Here is a 13,802-nt window from a genome sequence, read left to right as displayed (position 1 = left end):
CACATTTCAACAACAAGGCAACTCAAAGTGCTCTACATAAAACATAAAAAGTGTCAAGACAAAATGTAAAAGCAACATGAGGCAATATAAAAAGACATTTAAATACAATTAAAAAGAGTTCAATTGAAAGTAAAAATAAGCTAAAATAGAATAAAACATATAAAACAGGAAAGAAAAAGTTACAGTGCAGCGTAAGATATTAATCAAAAGCCTCAAATTTGATTTAATAAAAGGCAGCTGCAAAATGAGAAGTCTTCTGCCTTGATTTAAAGGAACTGAGAGTTGCAGCAGACCTGCAGTTTTCTGGGAATTTGTTCCAGATGTGTGGTGCATAAAAACTGAACGCTGCTTCTCTGTATTTAGCTTTGACTTTGGGGACAGAAAGCAGACCAGTCCCAGATGATCTGAAAGGTCCGGAGGGTTCATAATGTAACAGAATATCATAAATGTATTTTGTCCCTAAACCATTCACTGCTTTATAAACCAACAGTAATATTTTAAAGTCAATTCTTTGACAGACAGGAAGCCAGTGTAAAGACCTCAGAACTTGAGTGATGTAATCTTAAGTCTCATGTACTATATTTCTTAATGTCTCCCTCTCTGAATATTTCCTACAATACATGATAATGTGTTCTGCATCTTCCAGAGTGTTACACCCCTGACACAGATTTGATTGAGTTTTCCCCATTAAATATAATGTGGAGTGAAAACCAGCATGCCTGAACCTTAATTATGTAATGATTACCTCTTCTACGATATCCTCCTTTTAACTGCGTAGCATGAACTGACTTTTGTATATCCCATTCCGTCTGCCAGGCGTTAATTATGCTGTTCCAATTAATGATTTTGCCTCTCTCCTACCTTTTATCACTTTGTTGTCATATACTTTAAGAGCCCTCTTTGCCAGTTTATCTGCTTGTTCATTATCTTTAAAGCCCATTTGAGCAGGGACCCAACAAAACTGCACTTCTATACCCATCCTTTGTAATCTTAAAAGTATAATGTGAATCTCTGTCATGAGATCTTCTCTGACTGTTTGCCGCCCCAGATAGCTAGCATTAAAGCCAGAAGGCCTCCGGATGGCTGGAACACATTCATGCCGGAAATGAGCATGCTGGGAGTTGTAGTCTTTTACTTAAATGAAAAGGCTCTTTGTTTAGTTGGGCCATTTTCTGTCAAACAAAGGTGGTTTGTTTGAAATGAAAAGTAACTAAGTACTCAAGTAAAGTGCAGAGTAAATGTTTCAAAGCAGGCGACCAGCGCTTTTCTTGAGTACTTATGTATATATATTCATACATTTCAGAGGGAACACTGTGTTTTAAAAAAAAACAAAACTCAAAATTTAAGTGTCACAACAGCATCGTCCAGCACACATCACACACAACAATAGAATAAATAATAAAAAATAAAAGGTTGTTGTTATATATGATGCAGTATTAAAAGTAATAAAGTCTGTGTAGTGAGATAGATAAAAAGTAGTATTATCCATGGTGCAATGATTATATACATACTATTTAATGAAATATGAAAAATAAAATAACGGTATAATTATTATTATTATACAGTGTGCAATGTGCATTAGAAAGATTGTTATTATTATGAATTGCGCAGATTTACACAAAACAAAGTTATGAGATATTTGTGAGAAGCCTAGAGGTATCTGAAAGCTACAGTTGATACAGTTTCTGGTTTCTTTAGTTTTCCCTGAATTGGCTTTAAAGCTGTTAAAACCACATTATTCCAAACCCTCTGTTATGTGTATCATAACGGCTACTTATAGTCTCTATTAGCTTGTTCTAGCTCTTCTTTGGAGCTATATGATGTTTACACTGAGTGAAATATTGAAACCTATAGCTGCACCACTTCATCAAATGGAAATATTTTAGACATCTTGGGCATCATTTTATACACACAACATTCAGCCTAACATATCTGGTGTGTTTGGAAACTTTGGGATCTCCACTAGAATTATAAATAGAGTTCTGTGGGTTTGAACAATCCTTTGCTGCATGGCATGAGTAATAACTGGCCCACTATTGCATGTTAAGGGTTTGAGGGGGCATTCTTTGCAATGAGTAATTATACCTTTGATGCATCTTTGATGCCTAAGTGCATTGTAGTAAATTTGAAAGCAACACTTCCATTTTTATTAGGGTTTTTTTTCCCATTATGGTGTCACTACTTTTTTCTGTTTCTGTTTTGCTGCTACCTGACAGACCAGAGTATCAGGATCCTTTTATATCCAAAAGTACTGAGGAATTATTATCATTAGCCACACCTGTTGAATGTGCAGGATAACATTGTTAGCACTTGTGACATTCAGGTTCTGGTAGTGCTTCCTGGAAGATTTGTTTACCACACCTTCCATTATTTTAACGCTCGAAAAAACTAATACAAAGAGCTCATAATTATATTGTATTAGTTAAAGCATTTATAATGTCAAGGCTTCAATTGTTACAGCATATATCTGTTTAAGTGTGTGACGTGTGGGACAACTGTCAATAAAACATGTAGCTTTCCTGCTCTATTACTGGAACATTACCCTGTCCACACCCCATTTATAAATGGTTTAAGGCATCCTTGATACAACCTCTTCTAAAACTGCTCACTTAAACAGTTTTTAAAGGGCACACTTGTAACTCAAGTTTACAGATTGTTCAGCTTTCAATAAACTATAACAGTAGTATAAAAAGCTGTATGAATCTCACAATGCATAACAAACACAAAATGTGACCTCAGATTACACTAATTTCTTTGTTTAAAAAAAAAGACTTATTTTCCATTTGAGATCTGTTTCCCATCACAGAAACAGAACATCTTATGGAGCGTCAAAATTTCACTGTGAATATTTTATTTAAATAAAAAAAAAAATCATTTTAGTGAAACATGGTGCAGTATGCACAACGGTGAGGTTCACTGTTGTACCAAGTATGTGCGCCTGACAGCATGTACATCACAGTTCTACCTACTCGTGCTCCTCAACACCTCAGACTGCTGCTTTTCTATTCCACAACATAACTAAAAACATTCACTTGGTGTCACAGATCAAATTATTTCTTGTTAGATGAAAACTGCTTGCACTCTAGGTTGAAACAGCCTTAGTTACAAACCGGTTTTATAACCATACAACCCTGTCTCGGCCCACTGATCTCTCAAAACCTACAGTCAGAGTTCCTCACTTGATGCACATGAACCACAGTCAGTGATCTTATTTTAAGTTTGCATTGCTGTAACTCAGTGATGTGTGACATTTTCACTCCCTTTTCTCACACTGACTCTGTATTCTGCCCTTAGCAACACTCTCATTGCTGCAAGACGTTTAGCATTGGCCAAATTTGCTCTAGAATTTATATGATGTAAGATTGGGATGATAATCTTTTACTCATATAAATGAGTATAAAACAGCTGTGAAATATAAACAATCAATTATTCTCAAAGAATATATGTGTGATGAGATGAAAGTACTTGTCTTGTTGTTATATGCATATCAATTATTGAGAATTTGAGATGACGTGTTTGTATTGTGTGCATATGATGACGAATGCATGATGACAGTCTGGGCAGGGCAGGGCAAACTAACCTAGAAAATGTTTGGCCAAAACATACAATTCACAAAACGCTTTGATCCATTAAACTTTTCAGTGTTGTGTTACTGACTGAAGTGAATTATTGCAGAAAGAAAACAAATTGTCCTTCAGACTGTTAATAACTCCTGAATGCAACAAGATTTAGTTTTGGAATGAATTCGCTGTGAAATTCACTGAGTATCTAAGAATGAAAGTGAGTTCCCTCAGTATTACATTCATTCTCATTAACTCTGTTCCCACATGTAATAGATCATAACTCACAGCTGTTCGGAAGCTGCTCTTTGGTCCCTTGATTGCTGAACCCTGAATACTGAAACTGCCAAACTACCCCAGTGGAAGCTGCTTAGTGATTAGTTTTCCTTAAGCTCAAACTTGCCTCTCTAATGTATCATACTGAAGAAGAAAAATGTTGTAAGAAACATGTGTGTTGTGTCTTTAGGCAGGAAACACGATGAAGAAATATACTGCTGGTGCTGGTGGCCTGTCCTTGCATTTACTGTATAGTATGCAACTCAGGAGGTAGAAAGGCAAGTTTTAAAAAAAATCTGTAGCTGTGTGCAAATTTGACCTGATGGGAGCCCGGAATAAGCATCTTGTTCTGTTTCACTGAGGAAGAGCAGATAGTTCAGATACGTCATCAGGCCCTGCAGGTGCACCTTTTTTGAGTCCATTCAGAGGACACGGTTTCTATTTGAGAAGGCCTGTATGCTTCGTGCCTCCAGTCCTCCTCAAAGGCTTCTGAGTGCATTTTTTGATCTTGACTCAACAGCTGGACAGTGTAAAGCTGTGGGGTGTGAGGCAGGTACTTCCCAGTTTAAGTATGTTGGTTCTTTGCAGTTTCACCTGTCCACAACCTCAACCAAAGTGGTAAAAAACTCAAAAACACATATCTCATGACATGACACAGCAGGAGAAGTACATCTGAACTGATCTCATTTTTTACAGCCTACCATTACACATTCTCAAATTCCTGGGCCTAATTGTCTCAGAGCAGTGTGTCTGTGTGTGTGTGAGTGATTGAGGATTTTGACAAGATAGTGGATAAAAACGATCACAAAGACGGTGTTGAATTCATCATTAATGGCCAATCACTGATAATGGCTCCAAAAGCTCTGAAACTGTGCATAATATTACTTCTTATCATACACTTACAGCCTGCAAATTATTCGAGTGTGCCTAATGGGAGATAAGGAAATAAGTCTTTGAAGATCAGTTTGTACAACCAAGTTTCACTGAGCACTGTTACCTCAGAAATTTTATTTGTGTGGTCAGAGCAACAACTGAGGAAATTCTTCATCATAGCATCACAGCAGCAGCAAAGCGAACATGAAGAAGACTAAATTTAGTGCTGATACTTCAGATCAGTGAAGAAAGCTCTTCACAGTAGAAGACACCTCAGGTCAATGTCTGGGCCTTATATCACATATTTGTTCTCTGGATCCACCACAGCAATATATCTTTAATGCCACCCTTTCAAATACTGTTTGCTTTGATCCCAGTTGGCAAACTAATCTGTTTGTACTGATAATGTGTTACAGTCTCATTGGCTCTAGCCTGTGGATTCAACCAATCGGTGAATCAACAAAAACCCTAGAGGTCACTGTGACAACATGGCTGGTGATGTCAATATTGACAAATCCGTCATGTACAGGTACAGTAGTGTCTACACACATGATCTTTACAACCTCTCCACTTCTCATTTAAGTACGATCTTTCACAGCTGTGTGTGTGTGTTATGAAGAGTTAAGCACTGTTCTTTTAAGGCCAATAATATTCCAGTAATCAACATGTAGAGTTAAAGTAAGTATTTGCATGTACAGTCTATATGTCTTTAATAGTATAGATAAATATATATTAACAATAATGTGAACTCAAGCAGAAAGTGTTGCCCCAACAGAAGTACTACCATAAAAGAAATATTTAGAAATTCCACATGGGTGGCCACTTGTTTTTTTGTTTTTTTTACTGCAGATTATTTGTTTAGGTCATGTTGCTTAGTGCTGCTCAAAAAGCAGGACATGAAATGTGCATTTTGATGGTGGTGATTCCCATGAGCACTCTGGCATTTCCTCAAAGCTTACCCAATACACCACTGTACCATTCCAGGATCCACTGTGGTCAATAGATTTAACAGAAACATGCGTACAGCTGTGTTTAAAGTCAAGGGCCAACATACTAAAACTTAGTGTAAACAAGATGCAGTGGATAGATGGATACCACCACCTAGTGGCGTGATGGGTAGCTCTTTAAAATACAGATTCAGTATATTGTTCTTACATAAAAAAAAACATGAACGGACTAAGGAGTAACTTCCAGAGACTCCATATGTGGAAAATATGCTACTAACCCTCAGAACAAATATGGAAAGGCACAGACCAATCTTGGGAAAGTAGGATTTATTCAATGCCATTATTACAAATTTATAAAATGCTAATGTTCTGTTAGAAAAGCATCATGTAAAGGAATTCACACAGTTGGAATCCATTAGAAATACATTCAATTTTTAAAAAAAAAACTATAATGCATTTTAACACTCCACTGAGCCTGGTCATGATTGTAAAGTATTTTTCATCTTCTTAGTGCATATCTTTTTTTTTTTTTTAACTGTTTTAAATAAACAAACTCTTAAGATGTCAGGTAAATATATCAGGTCTGTTACATGAGACCTCATCAATAACAAAAGGAAATTCAGGGCAAAATAAAGAATAACACCAATAATTACACTCTGAATGGGAAAGAGTGAATCTGCAGAGTAGCTTGGGGGTTATGGAGCTGGTGAGGGCATAATACATGTAGTGCAGAGGTACTATGAGTGCAAATAAAACCAAAATGCAAACTCATGATCATTACTTAAGTCTATTTTTCTCTGATAAAAATGCTAGATGTTGAATAATCAATAGTTTGACGTATCTTATATCTTATAGGAATCTCTTAGGAATCATCTATATTTGCAAAACTTATGTGAATATTTGAGAATTGTCGTATCTGACGCCGCTTCTTACAAACAAGAACGTGGACCACCAATCCAACTGTCCACTCCTGAGGTGAAGTGTGGCTATTTTTGAACACTCAAACATGTCAACTATGTCAGTGATAAGTTTCCTTACTAGAGCATTGTAGAAGTCTGGTTTTCTTGTACACTAACCTCAGAGTCCAGGAATGCAGAGCATGAGGATGTTTTTCCAGGCACAGATCTTGCCTCAACTGTTCCATTACCAAAACAAAAAAGCCCCAGCAGAATAAGCATATGAGTCATAAAACTTAGGTTATGGCTATGCGAAAAACATTCCCTAAACCTTAAAAAAAAAAAGTATTTAAAACATACTTAAGGAAGCAAATTCTGATGGGTTAGGCTCTATGGCACCAGTATTTTGTGCTTGAGTGTACATGAGGAAGGAGTCAGGATTTGTGGAGCAAAAAAGTATGATCAAAGATGCAAGATTTCTATTGTGTGCATAATGCGAAAAGAAGAAATTACCAAAAAAAGAGAAAAGCCACCTCAACTGGTGCAGCAAAAATAAGGAAGACCTTAATGTTGGCAGCCTCATTCTCTGGAGGCAATCACATTGAATTAGACTTCAATCTAATGGATGGACCACGGACCAGAGCACAGGGACTGTGTAAACATGAAAACATTGTGCTTACAAGACAGTTGGTCTTTTGCAGGTAATTAAAGTAGCATCAGACCCATGGGTGGGGGCAGAGATTGGGCCTGAATTCATGTCCATGCAAGGCCGCAGGGATGCCAGGATTTCATTTACTATGACTGGTCACTTGGTGATGGTAGGACAGGAATACTTGAAAGCATGTCAGTTGCTCTTGAGCAGGTCAATGCATCCCTGCAATAGAGTCACATTGTTCTGTGGAGAAAGAAGAAAACAGCATTGTTATTCCTGAAGAATAGAGGCTGTTCTGTTATAAATCATGTGGGCTTTATGCATCTGTCTGCTGGTATATGCTGTTTATCCCTCGCCTGTAAACAAGTGCAAGTCCAGCCTGTCATTAATGTATCGCCTTTCAAATCAATTGTCAATCTTTCCTCATTTTAAAACGGGAAGAAACAAAAATCCTCTATTAACAACTCCTAACAATGTTCTTGGCATCGTGTGTCCATTTTGTTACCTCATGGTATCAAAAAAATCCAACAAATAACTGAACAAACAGGACATTTAAATGCACACTTATATCCCAGTTAAAATAGTGTTTTTGAGAATTCCATCTAATGTGTTTGCACATATAAACAACATATCTTACTCATGGAAACCTGGATGAACTGTTATCCTGATTTTGAGTGACCTGAGTGTGCTTTCTGGGTGATTTAAAAAAGAAACAGGGATGGCGTGGCATGTAAACACAATGTCCAGGTTTCTGTTCACTATCTGGCATCTATCTACACAGAGTTAGTCTTCATCTCATGTGTGTTTCCCTCATTGTCAGCAGAAATTCATTCTTGAATATCAAAATGACTCACGCTTCCTGAGACACAGAAGATTCGGAAAAAATGGGAAAATTGCAATGACACAGAACATGCAAAAACATCTTGGACCAGATGTATAAACACATAAAACTGTGCATACACCATTTCCCACGCATAAACTGGAATTTATTTTTAAAAACATGTGGTGAGTATGTTAGCACCTCATGCAAACTTGAGGTCATTTGTACAAATGTTTTTGTAGAGCGAGATAAGTGTGAAGTGTGATATGGGTATGTGAAACAAGGTGACAGCATCTAATATGCAACATTTTTCTTTTAGTTTGGTAGCTAGTTTTGCTACTTTTTGCAGTATAAACGTATCTATAATGTGCCAATTAGGCACAGGCACATTTATAAACTTTGTTTTAATAAATTAATTTTGTGTGCTCAATTGTACATTTCTTTTTATCTTAAAAATAATATATATATTCTTATTTTTATAAATTATGTATATTATTTACCTTTCTGACATTTAATGATGATGATGATTGAGATATATAGTAATGACACACATGAAGTAATGACACTATGGTAGCTATAAATATGCACAGCCAGGCATAATGATCATTGATAATTATAATACTACATACACATTGTGTATGTTCCCATAAGAATGTTATTTTCCATTATTATTCATTATTTTCCGTTATTTTCCATATGCAGAAGTTGGCTGTGTTGTGCTACTCACCTTGGCATGTTTAATCTCAAGCTCAGCCATCTCTATGAGATTCTTCCTGAAGGCCACAACACGCCTGCCCTTGAAACTGACGAGTTCTACAAGGAAAACAGTTTAAAAAGTGTTTTACACACAAAGAAACTAGTACAGAATGGGCTTGAATCCATTATGCACGGCTGCACAAACCTTTCTTCCCAGACTCTGAGAGTTTGTCAAATTTCTGCAGGCACTGCTGCTGGTGTTCCTCTGCCTGAGGAATGTCCTTGCTCTTCAGCCGAGCCTTATCCAAAGCCTTGTTAGAGTTCTCATAGTCGACTAATGCCCGAGCTCGCCTGTACAGAAGGTCCTAAAAGACATATGGCAGACAGTGGAACAGGAGAAATAAAAGAATGAATAGGGACTCTTAAGAAACTACACTTACAACATTTTTATTCCTTGGGTCCATTTAGTGCTTTATTTCACAAATAAACACATGCACTTCTGTGTAACAGTGTTCCTTACTGCTCCAAGTAAAGCAGATTACTTTAATATTTTACATCCAAGTCCTCATTTAAATTTACTTATAAAAAAGGAGAATGATGACTAATATTAAACCTTGATCTATGATTAATAGAGTTTTATTATGATGAGCTTTGCTCTGTCTAATTGGGAAAAGTGTCATTAAGTGTTTGAACTACAACAGTGTGCGTTTTGCATCATCAAGACACATAGTTGTGAATCTGTTAATCTTGTATGAAGGCAGAAGATAAACATGACTCACCTTGGCGGCCTGGATGTCTCTCATGTAATATCTTAGCAACTCTGTGAGTTTCAGCTCCTGGTCAGATGCTACTCTTCCCTCCACTTTCTGCAGAGGAATAAATAGATACCACAATGTATTTATAAGTCGGGATAGCAGTGTTTCACCTGTATTCGGCGCACCGCCGCTGCAAAATCATGATCATTAATCAACATTATTATTCAACATATTAACAATCATTAATATCAACGGGCTACTTATGATTTTCACTCGCACACTGTACGAGCACAATAACACCCTTCGTTATTTTGGATTTTTTTGTCATCCTCCCTCCACGTGAAAGCTACAAGAGGAGCGTAGCTCCGTTAAGGTATAAGGCAGTGCGTGTGTGTGTGAATGTGCATGTGTGTAGTTGCGCGAGCGGCAGAAACGTAACGTGACGTGAACGCGAGTGGAGCAGAGGAAAAGTTTAACAGTAACCCCTGGGACACACTGGATGCGTGAGCAGCGCGTGTGCGTCGCGGAACCTCAACCCCATGTTAACAGATAGGAGCGGCCACACTGCCCGCGTGAGACGCGCGAGGCTACTGCGTCGCTTCATCTAGAGATTCGAGGTCTCGCCTATTTTCTCCGCGTGACGCGCGCGGTTCTCAGCAGAAATAGACAGGGAAAACGAGAGAGGTAAGGCTGCCAGTGGCAGAAGCGCCGCAGCGGACACGCTTCCAGTGTGGACGCTACAAGCGTAAGAGACGCAGCAGTTCAGCGACGCACACGCACTGCTGAGGTTCACGCATCCAGTGTGTCCCAGGCGTAAGTTGTCGATCTGGCAGTAAATGTACAGTACAGGCTGTGTGTCAGTTAACAAATGCAGCAGCTCCTCAAGGCAAAGAAAATGCTCATTTATCGAAGGGGGGTAGCCCCGAAGTTAGCAACAACGCGTTAGCTTAACTTGACCAGGCTCACTTAAAGTGGACTGACTTTTAAGGTGGACCAGCATGGGGAAACACTGGACAGATATATAAAGGTTGTCTCAGTCTGTTGGTAGATACTTACTCTGAGCTTCTCAAACAGGTCTGACAACTTATCCAGGTGCCTGAAAAACATAACATGGAAAACTCTGGAATTACTGTGTGTCTTTGATAGAGATGTGAATTAATATAATTCGCATCTAACTGCCATTACAACGTAGCATCTTGAAAATGACTCATGCACGGACTGATTTGTTGCATTCCACAACAAGATACGGCCAACAGAAAGAATCAATTAAAATCTTCAACACTCACTTCTTACTTGCTGTACTATCATCAGCAGAGATACTGTTCAGAGTGGCAGAGATGTGAATGTAATCATCCGCAATATCTGTAATGACAGAAATTAGCATGTAAAACTTAACAAATTAGATTAATTCCCATAGTGCAGATCCCATTTGAGTTAAGATTGGTTTGAAGAGTTCTGTAACACAATTTGATAATTCAAAAAACCCTCAATTACTTTTGTGCGAACGGGTCATTTTCTCTGCTTTGGCAGTAGAATCTTTTATCTTGCTGTAGTAATCGAGCAGGAACGTTTTCTCCTGCTCGAAAAAGTCGTCAACTTCCTGTGAAGGGAACAAAGGTAATTCAGGAAGTGGCTACAACAATGCGGCTGTAGTGCTGTCATCGATATAGGTAGATCATGCAGAAGCCCCACCTTTATTCCTGAGATAAGGACCTCATCGGCTGACTTCACCATGTTTTTAAAGAATCCTCCGAACATCTCCTTGGCATTCTTTCTTCTGACACTGAGCTAAAATGACAAAATTTAGAGAGGAAGTATATTAAATCTATGTGAGCAAATCTATTTGTTAGGGCACATTATATGATGTTGTGGGAACTAAGTAAGGAAGTAGTAATGTTTGTGATTGTATCAATATTTGACTGTATCAGAATTGAGTTTTCTGTGCCATTATGTGGCACAAAGACTGTCCAATACATGTAGCAATGCCGTTTTATCACACTTGTACCAAATTACTGTATATAAAGTGTTTCACTGCTCAGTTCTGTTAACAAACACCACTGCCACTGAGTACATAGATAAGCATAACTGCTGATGACAGCAGGATGTAAGCCATGTGTCACACGTCTCCAGTACACTCTACTTCCTCTCTGTCCAACTGACAACTCGGGAAGGGAAGTCAGCATTATGTGGAACTCACATCCTGGTCATACTCTAAGAAAATCTGAAAGTTTCTGTCTTTGCTTAAAATGGGATGGGAGGACAGTCTCTGCAGGAAGACTTCGTGCACTTGGACAGTTTTCTTGAACACAGCCAGGTACTCACTGAGAGAAAAGAAAAGAAAATGCATTACACTGACAATAGATACAGAAAGAACAACTTTAGTGCAACAATATTTCACTGCACTTTTGAAAAGGATCTAACATAATAAAAAGGATACAATTAATTCATGCAGTGTGTCACACTCACGCTTCCAACTCCTGCTTCATTTTAGTGTACTCTTCCTTGGTCATAGTGGCTTCACCTTCCCCTAATTTGTGCATCTTCTCTCTTGGGCTCTCAAAGTCAGGCTTTGGGGGCGCTGGAGGAATCTATAAATGATAAAGCAGGAAAGAAATGAATACCTTTGTTTTGAATTTCTTATTTTTTCACTGAATAAATAAACTCTAAAGGGAAATACACTGGTAATATTACAGCTTATGCGAGTCATGTCTGCAAATAGTTCAACTCACAATAAGGCCAGCGTAGTCCTCCGTCTCTACCAGAGTGTCATGTAGCCAGATGAAATCTTCATGCTGCCTGGGAACGGAGAATTCTGGCTTCTGGAAAGAGCTAAGTGTGGTCTGGGAATAGAGTTAATTAAATAGTATTTCATGCTGAAAATTTTCAACATATCAACAAATAGCGTCACTGAAAATCTTTCCTAATCTCAGAGGAATAGGAAAAGGTGTATTAACATCCAGGTACAAACAAGTTTTTACCTTTGTATGGACAGTAAACTTGACTTTGTCTCTTTCACAGAGTGCATCAGGAATGTCAATGAGAAGAGAGGCGTCATTGTTTAGGTCCACTGACACAGAGCGCATCTAAGGAGAAAGAATACACAAGTCATCAAACACATCTAGTTAGCTAATCTGTGATTATTCACCTTTGCATCTTATGTGTACTTGATTTACTTCATTTTGAAGCTTTTACCAAGCTTCAAAGTTAAGACTATTGACTACTTGACTATTTAAACTCTTGCTGGTGAAGGAATACTTAAGCACCTTACACTCAGCTGCCAATTTATTTTGTATATCCATCTAAATTTTCATGAAGATTATAATGCTCATTTTTTGTAACTGTTTTAGAGAAGTGTGGATTCAACGTTAGGCTCATTTTAGAGGTTGTAGTTTGTGGTGCTGATGAATTGTATTGCGTTGTACTCCTATATTTTCTCTTACCGCATTGATGAAATTAATGATAAAAGGGATGCACAAAGTATTGGAATCTCATTTGACTATAACACAACATAATTTAATAGTACCACAAACTGCAGCCTACAAAAGGACCATAAAGTCGAAGCGCCTCTAAACACTTCTCAAATATGATAACGTACCTGCTCAATTAAAGTTATCTTGCCACCTGTCAGAATGCTAAATAATTTTAGCTCATTAAAGTTCACTGAGTTGTCACAGTAGGCCAGTGTGCTCCATTAGCTCCGCAATACCGTAGTTTAATATGGTAAAACGTAATGAAATAAACACTATAACGCCCTACAGGCCGTGTCACTTGACTGTAACGTTATATATTGCAGTCTACTAGCCTTTGCATGTTTTAACATGTTAACTAAGTTAGGTAACGTTAGCCAACGAGCTCATACTTCCTGCATACATGCAGTCTAGCATGTTCACTCATTAAATGTTACTCAGTTAGATAAAACGTTAGCTGGCATTAGCCGGTGGCTCGTTTTGAGTACAGAGGACAACAAGTTAGCGGTAATAACTTCGCCAGACAACAACCGTTAACAGTTCATGTTAGCCACCTTCGTGCTACCGGGGCTGACTTTTGGTGCAATTTACATGCCACAACCCATTTAACTTACCTTTTCTTTACTGTTTTCGTCTATGGATGTCATAATATGACTGAAGTCGACGAAAAGACTAAACCAACAATCAAAATAATAAATCTATAACGTTATGCAGGAAGCGCTCTTTCTCTTTCTCTCTGTTGACTGGTTAGCAGCCTGACGAGCTGTCAGTTCGTTTTTTTCTTCCACATACTGATGATGAACGATTAAATCCCGCCTTAAAGTGAATTTAACTGGACAGCGTCAAGTTTACAAACATAA

The 13,802-nt window shown here is 38.0% G+C and overlaps 1 protein-coding gene across 1 annotated transcript; it reads right to left on the bottom strand.

Moving 5' to 3' along the window:
• Positions 1-5,966: 5,966 nt before the first annotated feature.
• snx5 (sorting nexin 5) lies at positions 5,967-13,761 on the bottom strand. Its single transcript, XM_067609743.1, has 13 exons — positions 13,557-13,761; positions 12,454-12,558; positions 12,205-12,315; positions 11,942-12,063; positions 11,673-11,796; positions 11,168-11,263; positions 10,970-11,075; positions 10,762-10,837; positions 10,532-10,571; positions 9,500-9,586; positions 8,926-9,085; positions 8,752-8,837; positions 5,967-7,447 (listed from the first exon to the last, which is right to left on the bottom strand). Exons 1-13 carry the CDS (start codon positions 13,587-13,589, stop codon positions 7,397-7,399), a joined length of 1,197 nt encoding a protein of 398 aa, XP_067465844.1. The 5' UTR covers positions 13,590-13,761; the 3' UTR covers positions 5,967-7,396.
• Between the last annotated feature and the right edge of the window lie 41 nt (positions 13,762-13,802).

This window comes from Thunnus thynnus, chromosome 14 (genome assembly GCF_963924715.1).
Source record: "Thunnus thynnus chromosome 14, fThuThy2.1, whole genome shotgun sequence".
Lineage (NCBI taxonomy): Eukaryota > Metazoa > Chordata > Actinopteri > Scombriformes > Scombridae > Thunnus > Thunnus thynnus.
This window is presented reverse-complemented; position numbering and strand designations above follow the sequence as displayed.

Coding starts and splice junctions, on each gene's coding strand:
- snx5 (XM_067609743.1), bottom strand. CDS start 13,589: ATGACATCCATAGACGAAAACAGTAAAGAAAAG. Junction 12,064..12,204: donor AGGACTACGCTGGCCTTATT/GTGAGTTGAACT, acceptor TATCATTTATAG/ATTCCTCCAGCGCCCCCAAA. Junction 10,572..10,761: donor GATAGTACAGCAAGTAAGAA/GTGAGTGTTGAA, acceptor TATGTTTTTCAG/GCACCTGGATAAGTTGTCAG.